Here is a 19,729-nt window from a genome sequence, read left to right on the forward strand (position 1 = left end):
CCGTGCTGAACCACATTTTAGAGACTTGAGATAGCTTCCAGACGCACACTCCTGTCTGGCTTTATGCTCTGCCTCTTCTCTGTAGCACTGCTTGGTTAAGCGTGAACTTGACCAAGAAGCATTGCTGCTGAGGCAGCCTGGAGAAAAGGCACTTCCCTCCACAAGTATGGACTCCTCTTCACACCACTTTCCCATGAATTGGCCTTTTTCCTTCTGATTTTGAGGCATTTCAAAATAGATGGGTCTTTTGTTTGTTGTTGTTTATGCTCCCAGCTCTTGGGGACCGTCTGACCTCCTGGGTTCGGACGTCTGCAGTAGCACTCAGCCTGCTGCCTGTGCGGGTTTCACCCCAGAGCCTGTTTAGCCGCACACTCTGCGTGCCTGTGTGCAGTCAAGGCAGCTAATAGTGCTGGAGCAGGATCCCAGAAATGGACTTTTTATTCATTCTCTACTTCTTGGATATTCGATGGCGAGTCAAGCATCTTGGCTGCTTGAAGCCGGGGGCCCTGGGCCCTTTGAGTTCTCCTGCAGAGAGGTGGTCAGTCTGCTGCCTCTCCATCTGGGCCAGACCTTGCCTGTCTTGGCATGTTTCTGGACTTAGAATAGCAGCTGTGTATTAATCTGCGAAACCCAATCACTTACCCACCCATGGCATCTGGGCACAGGTAATCATTTTCAAGAAGCATGGTTTCTTTGACAGGGCAGTTTTCTGTCCAGACTTCGAAAAGGGTGTGGTTGACCACACACCCCCATCCCTGTGTCCTTACCCCTCAGCTTTTAATAAAGGATGAAATCAGATCTTGATGCAACCGGGTCACAATTCTTTTGAATGCTTCCACCCCGGGGGCATTTCCTGTTCTAGTAAGGATTTTCCAGTTTAGCACTGAGGTTTCCTTGAGGCTAGCTCAGGAATTTCTTAGGAAAGGCTTGAAGGAGAGGAATGCAAACTGATTTTTTCAAGCATTCGTTTATGTCACCTTTCCCACCCCTGGAATTTAAATCTCTCTGGGCTGGTCCTAGAAATGAATACCTTGTGGCAAAACTAGATTGAAGAGGTCTTAAGTTCCTGTTCAGAAGGCCTGTGGTTTCTCTTCGCTTAACCAGTGCCTGCAGCCCTGGCCAGCCGGCCATGCAGTATGGATGGCCAGGGGGAAATGAAACGCATTTCCTGGGGTATTAAATTCTTTGCCACCTTTGTAAGAGTGGGGCGCTAATAGATGCTGCAGTGTTTGATAATCATGTGGCTGTGCCGAAATTTCCAGAGGGGGCTCTTGCCGGTGCTTACCCCCCAAATTCCTGGACACTTCTAATTCAGAGAGTTCCATGAATATAGCACAGAACAGCCAATCTTGCCCCTGGTGTAGCCCCTTTCCATCTTAATCTTTAAAAACAAACAACCAAGTCCAGGCCAAGGGTAATTTTTACTTGAAACCGGGAGGGTTGGGGAGGAACACGAGCTAAGGACCGGTGCTCCGAGTAAGCCATCTTGCTCCTGGCGGCCGGGTCCAAATCACTAAGTACTGTGAGCCAGTGCCTTTCCCTCCCCTGAACACAGCCCGCCTCTTCCCACCTGAGTACCCCAGGGGCGAGCCTCAAAGGAGGCATCTTGGAGAGCCCTGAGGACACTCACATATCCAGGGGTCCATTTTAAGCATCTTTAATAAGATATTTTCTGTATAAAACAAATGCCCTTCCCTGTTTTGGTGCCACCAGTGGCCCAGTTCCAACCACTGAACGGAAAAGTGGAGACTGCCAGTACTTCTTGGTCTTCCCTTCATGCCCTTTGACGTGGTTGCCCCCATCCCTCCCGTCCATTTCACCGTCATGGATGGGGAGCAGAGGACGCCATGCGGTCTCGAGGCAGTCCTCTGTGAGCCTGTGATCACTCTTGTTGGTTTTGGTTTTGGTTTTTGTTTTTATAACTGTCCTAAACCAGCAGGTGTTTGGAAATTAGGGGAAAAAATTCTCACCAATGGTTGCTGTTACAGTTAAATCAATAAAGATCTTGAATATCACCTTGTGTTTTGATTGTCTTAGATTTTGGGTGAAACCCTATTGATTTCATACGGGGGGCTGGGGGGACATCTACTGGTGAGGTAGATGGCCAGGGGCAGGGGTGGTCAGCCACCTTGTGGGGTGGTTCTCAACCTCGGCGGAGCACGGACTTCAGCCGGCCGGCCCAGAGGTGCGGCTAGATGCTCTGTCCCTTCCCTCAAGCCTGGTGGTGAATGGGTGCATGCAGGAGGCCGCACATGCCAGGAAGACCCCTGGCGTGGACCAGTGTCACAGAGGCCCAGACAGCGGCTTCCCTTTTCCCCAAAAGGGCAGCCTGTGTCTCCAGGGGCACCTGCCAGACACGCATCCCCTCCGAGGTCCTAAGCTAGGCTGTACTGCGGGGGCATGCAATTCCTTGCTATTATTAATAGTGGCGGAGTTTGATTCTGAGGTTTTGGAGTGAGCCAGACTTGAAGCCCAGCCGAGCTGCTCTGAGGCCTTCCTCCTGCCAGGATTCGCTCAGGTAGGCCAAGGTTAAGAACCACCCGCTCCTAGGTGGCTGTGCTGCTAGTGGAAGGCGTTTAGCCTCGGGCCGGGCACAGGAAGAGATCGGGAAAGGGCTGGAGCACAGCCCAGTTGGGGTGACCCGAGGTCGGCCAGCTGGGCCTCCTGTCCCTCGGGAGTGAGTGACTTCAGGCGTGGAGCTGGCTTGTGGGACGCAGCCAACCACCCAGCCTGGGACTTCTGGAAGGAATCTGGGGGAAGACTGGGCCAAACCCTCCCGCTAGCACTTCATATGGCCTTTCCCCTACGTCAAGGTAGGTGGGATGCCACCTTCCAAGGCGACTTAGGATGGGGGGAGAAGGGAAGACAAGACGGCGGCGAACAGTCCCAGTGGGAGTCACAACAGACTCCCGTGCATCCCACATTTCCACTTCTGTCCTTCCAATCTCTTTTTCTCCACTCCTACGTGCCGCCAGTCCCACCTCCTGCTCCAGCCCGGGACAGTAAGGCATCCATGTGTCCCCACTCAGCTACCGGCCTGGCACAGCTCTGAGTACAGGAGACCTTTGCCTTGAGAGCACGTTGAAGTAACCATTCTGAGAGCCTTGTGTGGCCCCCAGGTTAGGGCAGGCCTCTGTTCTTGGGGGGCGGTATTTCCTCCACACTGGGAGTGCAGGGCTGAAGCTGAACTCCTAGGCTTGGCCCCAAAAGCCTCTGGCCCGGTGAAAGGACGACCCACGGCTGACAGGCCCAGTGCGGGGCGCTCAGCAGGGCTCAGCAGAAGCAAGCTCTGCCCCTTCATGCCTGCCTCCTGCGAGGGGCAGGGACTTGTCTGCGAGGTTTGCTCTGAGCCAGTAAACCTTCCCAAGGAGCCACAGCCACAAGCAGCTTGAACTTGCGCTTTCCCGGCCGTTCCCGGCCGTCGCCAGAGAAGGAATGTTGGACACCTGTTTAGTATGCAAGACGCATGAAAGCCCCGGCGTGGGATTTTCACTTGCCAGAACTTCAGTGGGGTAGTGGAATTGGGTCCAGATGTTCAGTTCCAAAGGCCTTGACCCCAAAGTAGGGGAGCAAAACCCGGCTACTGTCAAGGATAGGGCCCTGGGGCTCCGGAGACCAGAGCTGCGGTCTTGACCCAGCGCCTCCTAGCTGTGTGGTCAGGTCCTGGGCCTCTGGGTGGGATAAAAGGCTGGCCTCACAGGGGCTCTCCAGCTCTGCTCCTTTCTGAATGGAGTCAGCTGGCAGAATCCCATTGTGATTCAGGATCGTGGTGAGGGCAGTTCTGTTTCCACCCCAGGAAAGGAGCGGCCGGAGGCGGGAGGCCAGAGTGGCTTGGTTGCCGAATCAGGGCACCGAGGTTTCTCAAGCCCAGGCCTGGCTCTAGCCTCTCCAACCTTGGCCTACGCCGGGATTGCTAACTTGATTCAACTGTCACTACAGTGGAGTCACATCTCACGTCGGGACGGGTTCCCACATGACGGGGATCATTTTTCTAAGCCTTCTGCTGGCACTTCATGCGTCCTTTCCTCTGCATAGAGGCAGCACAAGCTGACCGCTTCTTGGTGGGGAACAGGGGTAGAATGACCGTAGACCCCGCAATCCCACTAGAATGCCCCCCTCCTCCCCGGTGCCAAACAGAAACAGCCCCTGTTACGGCAACGCTTCATGAGGTCAGCTAAAAGAAAAACAGGATTGCTGCCTTTGGGGTCTTTTTGTCCAAAAGGCAAAGCCGTGCTCGGGTGCTGTGATGCAGAGCTTCCCACAATAAAGCTGGGGTTCCTCCTACTGGGCGGCTAGGTGGAACCCGACATGAAGCCAGACTTCGAGCCCTGAGCAACAGAAGGGCTGGTAAAGGTTTGAGAGGGGTACGGCAGGCCCCGGGGCTCAGCAGGCTTCGTAAGCTGTAAAGGGAGACAGGGATAAGGACCAGAGGACGGTCCATGATGTCAGGCCCGCTAACAGACAAGGTTACAGGAGGCCAACGGGATCCTCCTACTTGCACCTTACAGAAGGAGGCTGAGCAAGGAATTACCTGAGGCCACACAGCTTCTCAGTGGCTCGGCTGCGACCATACCCAAGTCCTAGGCCGCCCTCACCCCTGTTGGATGGGAAGCTCGGGGCCTCATTAACAGCACACAATGAGAGACCGAGGAGAACTGTCACCAGCTTTAATAGACTCGGACTGTGTCTGCCAAGCAGGCTGACGGGGGTTGGGGCGGGGTGGGGGGCTCGGGGGGTACCCGGGGCTCCACTGCTGGAGTGCAGCGTGGCCAGCTCTCTGCGGGCGTTCCTGCCTCTCCATTCAAAGGCACCAGCTGGCCTGGGAGGACTTCACAATGGCTGCAGTGTCTGTGCACATCATTAGCAGAGACCCACTCCGGGGAGCCTCTGGACAAGGCCAGCACATCTCCACCCGCCAGCCTGAAAGGGGGGGGGGGCTACCCTAAACCAGCCGGAGACGACGAGAGAAACTGTTTTTCATTTAACACAGTGAACTGCATCCTGACAGGGGGCAGGGCTGGTCCAAGACCCCTTCTGAGAATACACAGATGTCATCGGTAACCTGTGCCACCTCAAAGATGAGCGCACACACGCCCCACCTTTTGCCTATCGTTTCTGGGGGTTCACAGTTAAGAAGTCAAGTAAAGAACCCTTGCCCTCGTGCTCCTGGTCACCACCGTCTCTTCAGCAAGAACAGCCAGCCAGCCTGCCGTCTCCTGACAGCAGCCTCCGTATGAGGCAGATTCCCCAGAGCCTTCCTTGACCGAGCGGGCAGCCCTTCCTCCTCGCTCTAGCACACAAAACAACCTTTCCCCCTCTGTGCCTCCTCATTGCATTAGATGGTTCTCGTGTCTTCTAGGACCTTCCCAATGTCCCAGGGTACAGGCAAATCCGGCCCCGCCAGGATCTCGTCAAAGGCACCCGCATTCTTCCACAATCATGTCTTTGTGATGGTCCAGGAGGACTCTGCCGTTGTCCACATAGAGCATGCTCAGCGGCTTGGTCTTCACCGGGGCACAGCAGGTGGAAGGGACTCGGTGGGGCTGGTATCGTTTCAGTAGACTCTGGGGGAGAAAAAGTCAGTTAAAATCCATTTCTGGTACAAAAGCAGAAGAAGATGGTTCTCATGAAGGGAGTCAGCCTGCCAATGCATCCATAACTCTCTACATGTAAAGTAACTTTACAGGTTGTTAAAAAAGAAGAAGAGCTAAACAGAAGATTCTAAAAGCTGTATCTGGGTAGAGCAGGAGCAAACGGACATGTCCTCCTATTGTTCTAGCCTCGAGTGCATACCAATTCCAAGAAACTCCTGGTTTAGTTCCAGAAACATGAAGCAGAAGAGAGTCATGCGGAAATTCTTGTGGGATTTGCTTTGTTGCCCAGAGAAGGGCAAAGAGAGTCAACGGGAGAAAAGGTAACAATTCCTTGGCACTCTGGAACCCGGCCCCGTCCCTGCGGCCCAGCAAGGTCTTTTTGGATCAGTGTCAAGAGCCGCTGCTGGGACTCTCTGGGTCTCTGGGGGTTCCCTTGATCATGCAGCAGGGAGGTTCAGGGAGCAAAGTCCCAGGAGAGGCTGAGGCCTTTGCCCAGGAAACGTCCCAGAGGGCTCTGGCCCCACCAGTGCTTCCCTTATATGAGCTCAGCTCACGTGCTCCCCAGAGCATCTGAACCCCAATATCAGGGCCCCCATATGAGGCTCTATTCTGTCCCCCCCCCATTTTCCTTTTGCTCTTCTCCACCAATTTCTAGACCTTAGGCTGATTAGTAGCACACAATGGTAGTCTTGGTCTTTCTCTACTATAAAATGGGCGTCCAACTCCTGTTTGAGAGAGCCAAAGGACAGTGGCTAGAACAGGATTACCCCAACTACGGCCCCATAAATGCGGTCCCCCCTTCCATCAGGGAATCACAGACTTCTAGAAATAATACAACATCCAACATGCCGGTCCCCTGCCAGCAGGTACACATGCGATATCCATCTCGTCTCATTTAACCCTACAACACTGCTCTGAACTACGGCATTGCCATCCCCCGTTCACAGGCAGGAAAGGCCGGGCTCAGAGAGAATAAGCAACCTGATCAATATCACACAGCTAATATGTAGGAATTGAAGCCAGGTTTATTCCCAGAGTCCAGATTCTGAACTTCCTTTCCTAGAAGTCAGAGCTGAGAAGAAGTGGAGGCCGTCTGGTCTACACCCTCCATCCCTAATTTTATGAAAGGCAAGGAAGTTGGCCTAAGGAAGCACGGTGTTCAAGGTTACCCAAGGGGGCGCGACTGCACGTAGGCCCTCCGGGGATCGTGTCACAGGCCATCACTGTCTCCCAGGACAGGAGCGGGCATACTGCTGGTGCCTGAGTAATGGTGAATGAATGAACACCAATTTACCAGCAAAGCCAGAGTCCTGTTCCCCCCCCCCCCCCCACCGCCGATCGGGCAGTACGGTCTCCCCTCCCCTTAGCAGGGCTCCGCACCTGGATGTACGCATGGTTGGTGGGATGGAACTCCTCCCCCACAGGGTTAGGACACTCGCCCTCGCAGCGATAGGCATTGTATTGCTTCGGGTAGATGATCCAGGAGCCCCACCCAATGAGGTTGAAATCCACCTGGAACTTGACCTTCCGACACAGCTGGCTTCTGTCGGGCAAGTGGTGTCGACGGTGCCGCCGGCCCCTCTCCTGGGACAGTTGTCCCTCCCGGGCACGCCAGGAGCTCTCAGCCTCCCACAGCAAGGTGGAGCCCCCCAGCCGCCTCTGCTCTGGGGAGAGGTTGGAGTAGAGCAGCAGGAGCACGCTGGTGACAGGCGGGGTGGGAGCCCGCCGCTGACACTCTCCGACCAAACCGGCCATCTTCTCCTCCAGCTCCCCAGGGTGCTTCAGCCACTTGGAGAGTGGCCTGGTCACCTCCAGGACCATGCTGCCTGAGGAAAAGGTAACCTGGGACAGAGGGACAGTGAACAGGTCCATCCGAAGACGCTCATGGCAGTCAGCCGGGTCCTGCTCCGCATCGGGCTTTAGCTGGTGGAGAATCTCGATGGAAAGTGGGACGCCGGAGGGCAGGTCCACAGGGTGGGACAGCTGCAGCCGGAGCTCAGCCCACACCAGATCCTCCACTTGGCTCAGGAAGGAGAAGTCAAAAGCAAAGGTCCAGTTTTGCCCATCCACCTCCACATCTGCGTGGGGAAAAAACCGGGAAGAAAGTAGGATGAGTGGGGGCCCCCTGCAGCCTCATTGCTCTGACAATCACCGGAGCTCACGCTGGAGCCTTGACCTGATAGGAATCCTCTCCATGCTCGCCCCAGCCTTAGGCGCTGGGAATGTGGAGTCCAATTTGGTCCAATTCCAACTGCAGCTCAGAGAGGTTAAATCACCCGCACAAGGTGGCACAGCCAAGAATGAACCTGGATCTGCCCAAACTGCAAATCATGGTTCTGCTACTCCCTCCGGGAGGATCGAGAGCTAGAGAACAACTGGTACAAACTGAATGAGTCCTCCCTGCTCTCTGGCCAAACCTTGAGCCTCCACCCGCCGTGACCCTGAGCAAGTCACCTTCCTAGATTCCGTCTTCTCACTGGGAAGGGTGGTCTAGCTCATGGGCGCATATCACGGAAAGGGGAGGCTTGAGGTGGTCAAGGGGCACAGAAGCCCACGACTGGCCACTTTCTGCTCCGCCCATTCCTAAGGGTGGAGGCAGAAACTTCAGGAGCTCTTGACAAGCTGACGCACGGCTTCTGTAGGCTTTCTAAGCATATGACCTGGCAGTTTGCCACCCAGTGGGGCTTTCTCATCTACTGGCATGGGGCTTATCACACCTACCCCCCTGGGGCATTCCCACACCTGGGCCAGACAGCGCAGCACACACACAGCTCCTGGCCCTCTTCCACACCCCCCTCCTCAAGACAACTCAACCCAAACTGGATGAAAAGGAATGGGGAAGCACATTCCATTCATTTTAGTCCTGGACTAATTTGGTCCGATGTCTGGGAATAGCATGTTTTTGTGGATTTTTCAGGTCACCTAAAAGTGACCTTTAACTTTTTTCAAGCCCGGTTTCCTCTTCTTTGCAATGGGAATGGTCGTGCCCGACCCATCCCTGCGTTCTCAGCAGCCCACATGGAAACAAAGAGGCTTGAAGGCTTGTTGCTGAATCAAAGTCAGGGATCATCCCTTAGAATGAAAGTACTAACTCTTGGGGCGCCTGGGTGGCTCAGTGGGTTAAAGCCTCTGCCTTCGGCTCAGGTCATGATCTCAAGGTCCTGGGATCGAGCCCCACATTGGGCTCTCTGCTCAGCGGGGAACCTGCTTCCCTGCCTCTCTGCCTGCTTGTGATCTCTGTCTGTCAAATAAATAAAATCTTTAAAAAAAAAAAAAAGAAAGTACTAACTCTTTTGTGAATCCATCTCAAGGGTGGTAATGGTCTCTGATTTAAATCCATTCTGGGCAGACCACATGACAGTTTCCTTTTTTTTTTTTTTAAGATTTTATTTATTTATTTGACAGAGAGAGACAGTGAGAGAGGGAACACAAGCAGGGGGAGTGGGAGAGGGAGAAGAAGGCTTCCCACTGAGCAGGGAGCCTGATGTGGGGCTTGATCCCAGGACCCTGGGATCATGACCTGAGCCGAAGGCAGACGCTTAATGACTGAGCCACCCAGGTGCCCCCACTTTTTTTTTTTTTTTTGAAGGGTCTCATAGAGCATCTTTGGTCAGATGGCAAGCGAATTTCTGTGAGAAATCCAACCTGCGGGCAAGTTTTGGCTCCTGGCAGCCCCTCCCCGCCCACCTCCAGCTGCCCTTGCTTCTTTTCCACTTCCCTCCTCATTAGCACTTGCAGGGGGCAATAACCGGCCCCTGGCTAGCAACTCTCCCCAGAGGTGTGGGGAGGAGGCTGCGTTCCCCCTGGCCCACGGCAGCACCCCCTAGCCTCCTGGGGATTAGGTGGGACCTGCAGCAACTCCTGGTCAAGTCTTATCTCAAGTACCCACAAATGGCCTCTTAGAGGAAGACATTCCAGCTCAGCGGTCAAGACCAGGGCCTCCAGTGCGTCCTGCGAAGCTTCAAAATCTGCCACTCACCGTTGAACCTTGGGCAGATTACCTTCCTTCTCTGGGCCTCTTGGTAAAAGGAAGATAATGACGGAGTGTTAGGATTTACTGAGATAACGTGCATCGGTGTTTACCCGACACAACCAAAGTACAGCCAAAGCTGGCTGGCGTCAACTACCTCCTTATTATTGCCGATGGCCAAGGTTAGAAACGAAGGTGTCAGGAAGGGTAGCGAGGGACCTGGACGAGGAGCAAAGTCCTCTGTTCCCAGGATGGACGATGTGCATGGAGTACTCCATACCCAGGAAAAGTCTTTGATTCCATGAGCCCACCCCTAGCTAAGGGCTCCCTGGGAAACAGCACTGATAGTTTCTCTTAGATCTGGCTCTGGCTCTTGTTAGGGTAGGGGTGCCTCATCTTTTGGGGTTCACTGATGCCTGATACAAGCGAAGAATGCACCCACCTGTACAATAAATGGGATTTAGGGGATTGGCATCAGGAGGGGGGTTCACAGACACCCTGAAACCGATCCAGGCACTGGACAGAGTTGGCCACACAGGCCCCAAGTGAAATCTTGACCCGTGTCCAGTTCTAAAGAAGAAAGTGGTTGGGCCCATGCCCTTGGGTTCTCTCCCTCAGACAGGGTGCTAAGGCTGAGTTAGGATATGGGGCTCTGAAGGAGAGTGTGGGGATGACCCTAGGCACCCAGCTCTGAAGATAACTGCCACTAAGTGCTTCCCGATCCAAGCCTGGCCTCTTTCAGTCGTCACCACCACTATTACCGTTTTTTGGGGGTAAGAAAACTGGAGGCCCAAGCTGAGGGTGTTTCAACACAGACAGAGGCAGATGCGAAGCCACCTTGGTTAGACTCCAACACCCACTTCCCTCTTTCCTGGGGCGGCCTATAGATAAACCCAAGGGAAGTGGCGTTTAGAGTGTCCCTTCTCCATCATTGTCTTTCCAGGCAGAATCTTCTTGCTGCTTTTTTAAAAAAACGAAGCCAGTTCACAACACTGAATGTACTTAATGTCACCGCACACTTAAAAAGAGGTAAAATGGGGGGCACCTAGGTGGTTCAGTGGGTTAAAGCCTCTGCCTTCGGCTCAGGTCATGATCCGGGGGTCCTGGGATCAAGCCCCGCATTGGGCTCTGTGCTCCGCAGGCAGCCTGCTTCCTCCTCTCTCTCTGCCTGCCTCTCTGCCTAGTTGTGATTTCTCTCTGTCAAATAAATAAAACATTTAAAAAAAAAAGAGGTAAAATGGTAGATTTGGTCCTGTATATTTTACCATGTGTACACACCAATGAGGCAGAAAGCCAGCCCCCTGCTTTACAGAAGGGGAAACTAGAGAATTCAACGGATATGCACAGGACCCAGCCCAAATTGGGAAGCGGACTTTGAAGACCAGGACTTCATTTCCCAGTCTCCCAGGCTGTCAAGCCCCCACAAACCTTCTGGAACTCTCCAGAAGGACGAGTGAACTGAAAAAGGGCACACACACACACACACCCCTTTGCCCAGCGTCCTCCCGCACCCAGCTTTCTGGTAGAAAAACTGAGGAGACCACTCCAGTCATTTCCCAGCCAGCTTACCCCTCGGGTGTCCACAGTCTCTCTGGTCCCCAGATGACCCTTCAGGAGAGGGCCATCAACTGTCTGACCCCAGACGTGGCCGGCCAGGGAGCTAGGAGCCCCCGCCCCCAGACCACAAGCGGCTGGGCTGGCGGGTGACCAATTAGATCAGATTATAGGATGTGGATTGCGCCCCAGCGTGGGGGAGGGCCGTCTGGCCCCAGATGGCGGAGGGAGGCACAGGCCGGAGCAGGGCGGCCCCCAGAACCCCAGGCATCAGGATGTGGATTGCAAGGGGCAAGGGGTCCCAGGGGTAGTGCTCCCTCTGCTCAGCACCCACCGCCCGTCTTGCCCGACGCCTGGAACGTCCAGCCCTTTCCCAGTGATCCTCCCGAATCACCATGGTCGCTGAGGGCTTACCCCCTATCCACATCTAGGCTCCCAACCGGAATCACTCAGGATGCTGACCCCTTCCCAGCCTGGACTCGAGTTCCCAAGCCTATCTCAATTCCAGACTTCGGGGCACCCCATCTCTAGTCCGGATCTCGGAACTCTAATCCCTGATGTTACATGCACCCTATTGGCTTTCGAAGCTCGCAGTCAGCCTGAGACTCTCACCGTGCCAGACTCCGGCACACATTCAGCCTCACGCGCGCGAGAAAAGAAATCCGCGAAATGTATGTGGCAATAATAACAACCATTTATTACTACGTCTGGTTTCGTGCGAATTGTTGTTATGTGTTTTGTCACCTAGCGCTCACCACTGTCTTCTAAGGAAGGTAGGTACTGGTGTCCCCATTGCAGAGAGGCAGACGCCGAGGAGCCGGGAGCTTACGTAATTTAACAAGCCCACGTGGTCCCCTGGCTCAGTCGGCCTCCCACCCTCCCGCACCGCGCTCTGACCACCCTAAAGCAAGAGTCGGAACGCAAAGGTTTCCGCCTGGGCCCCTTCCGATGCCACAATCCCTCCACCCGCCGACCCCGCGCGCCCAGCCAGTGCCAACGCTGAGCCACTCCAGACCGGACCCTGGCAGCGCGCTCCCAGCCTGGTGCGCCCTCAGCGGCGGCGTCCCCAGACCGGGCCCGCCCGCCCGCAACTCGCCCCGGCGCCCTTCCGCAGTCCCGAGACCCTGGGCTGCTCGGCGGGGTGGCGCAGCCTACCTTGAGCCTGCAGGCTGCGGATGATGTCCGCCCGGGGCAGCGGGTCCCGATAGAGGCTCAGCATGTACGCGAGAGGGGACGGCGACGAGGGCTGCACCCGCGTTCGGAGCGGCACCGGGGCCACCGTGGCGGCGCCCGCCTGGCGCAGAACCCACCAGATGTGCAGGAGGAACACGGGCAGCTGGGGGGCGTGCATGGTGGGCTGGCTGGGCTTGCGAGCCGCGCCTCCGTCCCTTATATCCTGGACCTTCGCTGCTGCCCCGCCTCTTTCCTCCCTCCCTGGGGAAAGCCTTGAGCTCCTATACCTGCCCCCAACCGGGGGGTGGGGGGGAGGTTGGTGGTGGTGGCCCCCAGAGGGACCACCTGCTGGGGCGGGCCAGACCTGAGCCTGGTAAGGAGGAGACCCGCCAAGCTGGAGGCGCTGGTAGGTGGGGGACCTTCCTGGTGGCCCCATCTGGGCACCCAAGCACAGGCTACTCTAGATACTGATGGCCTGGTTTCTGAGGCACAGCAAACATGTCACCGGCAACCCTCGGATCAGAATTGTGGCTTCCTTGCTCTGCCTGACCTTGGATCCCTGCCCCTTGCTGTGTCCCCAGGCTCCCAATAGATGTCTGGCTCAACATGACCCGGTAGGGAACAGTGGTGGGTGCTGGAGGCTCTCCCCTCACTGGCCTGCGAGGCTCCCATCCAGCCCCGCCAGGTGCAGCCCTCCAGGACACCGCCCCATGGCCTCTGGGAGCACTCCCAGCCTCATCCCGCAAGGCCTGTCGGGAAGCCTAGCCTCGGGGAAACCACTGAGTACTGGGAGTTGCTGGATCAAGGAAGGTGAGCTCGAGAGCAATGCCCTTGGGACGGGCTTCAGACAGCGTAGAAGGGCTCTCCTGCAGAAAACAGAGGGCAGACAGGACTAGGATGAACGACGGACCTCTCCATCAGAGAAGGGAGGTGTTCAGCAGAAGCTGGGGCCTGGCTAACAGGGGGATCCTGGCCGCTGGTCCGTGGAGCACCTGCGGGTGGTGGTGGGGGCATCAGGCTCGTCCCTTCGCAGGCTCCCATCCATCCCCCAGGGGATTTCAGAAGAAAGGTGTCACCTGTGGTCTCCATGCCCGGCAGGAAACCTGGGTTTCAGCTCAGCACTCTGGTTTCCAGTTCTCTGAGCCCTGCTTTCCTCATCTGCAAGGGACTGACCGTGGTCTGGCTGCCCTTCCTGGGGCAGTCAGGTCAGAGCTGGAATTACCTTTAAAGAAGTAGAAATCCTTGCCCTTTGTCGGGCCACAGCTGTCCTCCCTCCACCCAGAAGGGCTCCTCCTCCCCGTTTCCTTTCTTAGCTTTGCCCGGCACACATCAGCCAGCTGGTGTTAACGGAAATGCCATTTGCCAGGCCCACCTTTGCTCCTTCCACAGGACGCTGAGCTCCAAAGAACCACAGGATCATTCCAGAGCAGGTAGGGACAGGGGAAGGAGGCCCACCAGGCTCAATCAGGAGCTCCAGACTTGGGGAGTGGGGGAAGGTCGCAGGGGAGGAGATGGCCCACACCTGGGCACACACCCAGGCTCACAACCAGCAAGAAGGAGCCTCGCCTAGCACAGCTGGGCTGCAGCCCCACTCTGGCCCTGGAACCTGGACAATCCGCTCAGCCAGCAGATTGTTAGTTCCTTAAAGAGGGGACTGCCTTGTTCATCGTGATTTCCCCACAGTACGCATTTGAGTTTGGACTCTCAAAATCTTAGCTGAGTCCATAAGTCAGTGAGTGGCACTGTGTCCAGACTGGCCTGGAGATAACTGTCACCGTGGGTGTCTGTCAGATATTGAGTCCTGAGTCCCAATCCAGACCTCTAGACTTAGAATTTGGAGAGAGGGCTTGGTTATCTACATGTTTAACAAGCACCCCGTGGTCCCGACCAGACAACTTTGAGAACCTGGGCGGGGCTGGGGTTCTCGCTGTAGTTTGGACCTCCCCCACCCTGGCATTCAGTTTCCTCATCTGTAAAATGTTCCTGGAGATTCCCTCCTCCCATACAGAATAAATGGAGCGAAGGGTAAAGTGTTTCACAAATTCTGAAACCTGGTGTGTACATAAAGTTTTCTGCATGTGGACATTATGGGTGGTCCATGATTGTCGCTCAGCCTCCCCAGCCTGGGGGCTTGCTGGTTCAGGATGGTCAACCCCAGCCCTCAGACAATTATGTAAATAAAAAACTGACAGGTTACTGAGAGTGCAGCGGGAGCCCTGACAAGGATGTGGGCACCGAGAATGGCAACACAGGGCAGGGGCGTAGAGCTTGACAGAGGTACAGGAGTCAGTCTCCCCCAAATTCGGATCTCCCCAAGTCCCATGTGCGCCAGAATCCTGGTGGTCCCTGTGGAAACACGGACGTTCAGCACAGAGCAATCTGATCCCCAAGATGGGGAACGGAACAGCAAAGATGAATCTACTTCTAATCGACCAGAAGCTTCTTGAAACAGAGGATAAAGTTTTATTCCTCCTGTGTCCCTTGCACTGTGTGACGCCTGGAAGGTGCGTAATCAATGTTTTAGCTAAGCTGAATGGTTGTGACGGTAGCTAACCTTTCCTGAGTCCTTCATGCAGCGGCACTCGGCTCACCCTTGCAGTTGATTTTATCATCACACCCACTTGAGAGATGGGAAAACAGAGGCTCAGAAGAAACAAGGTGATTTGCTCAAGGCCGTAGGTTTACAGATGGGAGCGGCCAGCATGTGAAGGGCAGGTGTGCTTCGGACCCAAAGCTGTGCTTTGAGCTCTGTCGCTTCCCCACGGATGAGAAGGTGAATGTGTGCCTTGTACTAAGACTTAGAAACTCTCCAAGCCTTGCCTCTCCCAGGGTCTGGGAGCTGCAGACAGAGCTCATTTCTGATGTGTATTGGCCCAGAACCACGCAGGGGCCTGGAAGTGCTCTCCGGCCAGCAAGTGCGACTGTCAAATCCCATCCATCACCGACCTTTCTGCAGCTCCCACACCTAGAAGAAATAGAATCTGTCGCCTCTGAGGGACAAAGGCTCATTGTCCTCCCGCTCGTTTTTTAAGGGTGTTTGTTCACCCAGGATCTGTTTCCTGCAAGAAGGACTACAAGTTCCCTCTTCCCGGGTGGGGAATGACACCTTCTCACCTCCCCTGCCCCAGACGTACTGACCAACAGATTACCTGACCTGAGAGATAACCTTTCAGGGCCCTCCCAGCTGGCTGGAGGGTCGGGGAGCAAAGTCCCCCGAAGTTCTTGAATGCTTTCCATCAGACAGTCGCAGACCCTCCCTTGACACAGGCAGTGGCGTGTAGCGTGATTAAATGGTTAAATGCTGGAACCGTGAGCCCAGGCTGCCAGGAGGCAGGGTCAGGATCCTTCTCTGTCCCTACCTGGGCATGGCAGACCAGCCAATAACCATCTTGAAGCTTCTGCTTCTCAGCGGTAAAGTGGGGGTAAAGGATAGGACCCCTGTGACAGGGATGTTGTAAGTAGGAAATGTGTGTAAAGCACAGAGTGCACGTAGTGTCGGGCCGGCTGTGTATTCACTCATGGAACAGACCTGCTTTTCTAGTGCGCCTACAGCCAGCTAACGGCAAGAGCTAGACTCCCGCGGAGGCAAGGCAGGAAGGCAGCTCCGGTCTGCACGTATTTAGGGAGCATCTCCTATATGCCAGTGTGACCTAGACTATCTCCACTTCCCCAGTGCCCCTCTGTGCTCCTTCTTCTATGGGCGTGTTTCCGTTGTATCCTGAGTGAACACCTACTCAGCTATGGAGACACAGCTTAAAGGACCCATCACCAGCTCCCCCACAACTGGGCAGGGCTTCTTCTAAGCACAGCATGACAGAGCCGTCATCCACACTGTCTTCAGTGGCCACCGTCGGACTGTGAGCTTCCAAGAAGCAGAGATAGCTCCTGACCCATTTCCCCTGAAGCCCCAGCTCCTGGTTCATAACTAACTGTCGCTTGCTGTGATCTTCAACCTAGAGGAATGAGTCCAGTCCTAGAAATTGTAGAGGGAGCCTGGGTGGCTCAGCTGGTGAAGCATCTGCCTTCGGATAGGGTCATGATCCCGGGGTACTGGGATCGAGTCGTGCATCAGGCTCCCTGCTCAGCGGGGAGTCTGCTGCTCCCTTTCCCTCTGCTGCTCCCCCTGGCTTGTGCTCTCTCATACTCTATCTCAAATGAATACATAAAATCTTAAAAAGAAAGAAAGAAAGAAATGGTAGAGGTGGCTCTCAGCACAGGCTTCTGGCGTCTGTCTTCAGTATTTGTCCATCCTTTCTATTGCCCACTCTGCTGATCTTGGAGGCCGACACCCGGAACTGGGAGGTACCATCTAGATGCTTATGCAGAGCACACGTGGCTCCCTGTGACCTGGAGAGAGAGACCCAACCCTCCTCGCTACAGTGCCTTTGTATTCCAAATGTACTCAGCCCCGTGGAAACACCTGCCCTTCCCCCAAAGTTCAAAGCCGCTCTTCCTCTGTCCAGGGTAATTCTATCCCCTCTGCATTCACACAAAACACTCCTTTTTATTCCTGTGTCCAACTCAAGGGTCTCCTCTTCCACAAAGCCTTCCTACGTGGTCTCTCTCCCCCTACAGGCTCTGAACCAAGCCACTCTTTGTTGAAGGCTGAGGTCCAGCGAGCCTGTTGCCTGCCTTTGCCTTCGTCAGAGTGCTCAGTGGAGGGCTTGGCACTCTGTAAGGGGAGGGAGCAGACCATGCCTGCAGCCAGCCTTGGGTTGCAGCAGTGGTTTATCTACCCCCAACAATGTTTTGGAAGGTTTTCATTTAAATCATCAACAGTAAAAATGCCTTAGATTTTGAATAAAATACCTCTGCATTTTTAAAAAAGGTAATCTCTACCCCCAACGTGGGGCTCAAACTCATGACCCTGAGATCGAGAGTTGTGTGCTCTACCCACTGAGCTGGCCAGGTGCCCCTGAATAAAATGGTTTTATTTCATCGTCTAAGAAATGGAAAGGTCTTGGCCCTCGTTTCAACATGGCAAATGTTCCCTAAAGTGGGACGGCAGCTGTTTTCTTTCTGGCAGGTTCTGTTGTCCACAGCGTGCCTCGGTTCTCACCACTCCTTACCTGACTGCGCCCATTCGCCTGGCCACCTGAGGCAAGTGAGTTTGAGACGCGTGCTGTGTGTTCGATGAGAGAGAGACATTCTGGAATCAGTGAGGAAACAGAGACTCAGGAGTGTTCTACTCCACAGGGACTAACCCACAGATTGTGGGGACCTGTTCCAGGCTGGATGAGCTATAACTAATCTATTATTAAATAAGTGCTTACCACAATGTGTTTGCATTATCTAATTTACCCCTCCGACCCCTAGGCAGCAGACTGGATATTCACTCCCATTTTACAGGTGACGAAACTGACTCAGAGCTTGCTCGAGGCAGAACCGCTAGCAAGTGGTCAAGCTGGGATGGACCCTCAGTTATTCTGACTTTGAAAGTGAGACTGACTACCACCATGTCCCAACACAGTCACTTATTACCGCCTGTGCACAGGGAAGGCTTTCTCCACGTACCCCATCTCAGCACGCCTTCTGGGCTCTATCACATCACCATGTTCGTTTCTTCCCTGGTCAGAAATTCACCTGTTGTGCTTGGTCCTGTTCAGTTTTTGTCTCTTCCCTCCCCCAGCCCCGGACTCTAAGCCAGATTCCCTGTCTGTTCAGTTCACCACGGAACCTCCGGGGTTTAGCACAGATCTGGACACACGCAAGTGTTCAGTACCTATTTATTGAATGAATTCGTTTAACCCAGTCCCTGGACTGGGGGACACAGAGGTAAGAAGACAAGGACAGGGAGATCCAGGGGCCGCCAAAAGGACGTAAGCACCACAGGTCACCAGTTTCCTCTGGTTTCAAGTTCTTCTACTTCACTGTCCTGGGCACATGGCTGGCGGGGACACAGTGGATGCTCAATAAATAGTTAGTACACCTGTCTTAGCATGCTGATGTCTTAACACCGGCAAGAGAATGTTTTCTGAGTGCTCCTGGTTCCGTCTGACCGTGATTCATCTCTGCCACATTCTAGGAGCTCTGTGCCCTGAGCAGGGCTGCGATCAGCCTTGGAGAGGGGGATTAGCATCAGATAGTACAGCCGGTAGGGGCCAGCCCTGTCTGACTTGGAGTCCACTGCTCCCTCCGGCCAGGGCTCTCCTTCCCAACCCCTCCTGGTTAGAGCCCAGGCTCCACTTGTGCTTCCCACAGGGTCAGGAGGTGAAGGCTCAGCCTGCCCTGGGAAACAAACAAAGAGACCACCGGGAGAATCCCTCTCCTCCCACTGGGAAGCTTCTCAGAGATTCCCACAGCCCCGCCAGCCACCTCCTGCTTCCCACCTCCCCATCTCCTTCCACTGGGACTCTCTGGTGCTGAAGGTGAGCTTGATGATACAAGAGAGCCGAGGGTCAGAGAGCCTCCGTGTGTGCGCGTGCGTGTGCATGTATGTGTGCGTGGGGGGCAGGGAAAAGAATGAGAACTATGGGCAAACATTCGAAGGAGAATAAGGAGAGCTTAGGGAGCATCACCCCGTGCCAGGTCCTGGCTATGCTGAAAGATTTACGTGCACCGTGACTTGGTGTCTCCCAAAACTGCATGACCAGAGTAATCCCCAGGAGGGGCTTCTTAAAGATAAATGGAGCCCCCAAAGTCTGGGTGCACTTTTAGCGCCCTTTGAAATGTTAACAATATGGCAAGTACCAAGGATAGAAACTTACAAAAACCACCCTTTGACAGTACAATTATAGAAATTCCTTTTGTACTAGTTTGTGAATTTTTAATGGCATTTTTAATTAAAATTTTTTGGTTCCAGTGGACCTTTGCTGTCTTCCAAAAAATATTAAATGAAAATTTCATTGTTTGAAATTCAAAACAACCCGAGTATCCATTAGTGGGTGACTGGACTCACAGACTGTAGTGTACCTGTACGTGGGAACGCTGCTTGGCAATTAACTGTTGATAACACACAGCGAGGATGAACCTCAAAAAAACGATGCTGAGTTCAAGACACCAGAAAAAAGATAGGATATACTGTATGATTCTATTCCTATCAAATTTAAGAAAAACGCAAACTAATGATGCAGGTAAACAGGGCAGGATGTGGCTCAGTGGTTGTTGCAGAGGAGAGGGAAATGTTACAGTGGGGCACAAGGAGAGTTTTGGGGGTGATGAATACATTTATTGTCTTGGTTGTAGCAATGGCTGTATAGTATGTCAAAGCTTACCGAAACACGTGCTTCAGGTATTCTGAATTATTATACCTAACTAAAGCTGTAACAATCAGGGCACCTGGCTGGCTCAGTTGGTAGAGTGTGGGACCCTTGATCTCAGGGTTGTAAATTCAAGCCCCACGTTAGGTAGAGCAACTACTTAAAAAAAATAAGATCTTAAAAAAAAGGAAAATAAATTTGTCACGATGAATATAACCATAATAAACCTTCAAAATATA

General features: G+C 54.1%; 1 protein-coding gene across 1 annotated transcript; it reads right to left on the minus strand.

Moving 5' to 3' along the window:
- Window positions 1–5,290: 5,290 nt before the first annotated feature.
- NODAL (nodal growth differentiation factor) lies at window positions 5,291–12,469 on the minus strand. The gene is made up of 3 exons (XM_046026806.1): window positions 12,274–12,469; window positions 6,975–7,672; window positions 5,291–5,564 (listed from the first exon to the last, which is right to left on the minus strand). The coding sequence occupies exons 1-3, from the start codon at window positions 12,467–12,469 to the stop codon at window positions 5,412–5,414; spliced, it is 1,047 nt and encodes a 348-aa protein (XP_045882762.1). The 3' UTR covers window positions 5,291–5,411.
- Between the last annotated feature and the right edge of the window lie 7,260 nt (window positions 12,470–19,729).

Source organism: Meles meles, chromosome 13 (genome assembly GCF_922984935.1).
Source record: "Meles meles chromosome 13, mMelMel3.1 paternal haplotype, whole genome shotgun sequence".
Classification (NCBI taxonomy): domain Eukaryota; kingdom Metazoa; phylum Chordata; class Mammalia; order Carnivora; family Mustelidae; genus Meles; species Meles meles.

Coding starts and splice junctions, on each gene's coding strand:
- NODAL (XM_046026806.1), bottom strand. CDS start 12,469: ATGCACGCCCCCCAGCTGCCCGTGTTCCTCCTGCACATCTGGTGGGTT. Junction 7,673..12,273: donor CCGCAGCCTGCAGGCTCAAG/GTAGGCTGCGCC, acceptor TTCCCCACGCAG/ATGTGGAGGTGGATGGGCAA. Junction 5,565..6,974: donor CCAACCATGCGTACATCCAG/GTGCGGAGCCCT, acceptor TTTCTCCCCCAG/AGTCTACTGAAACGATACCA.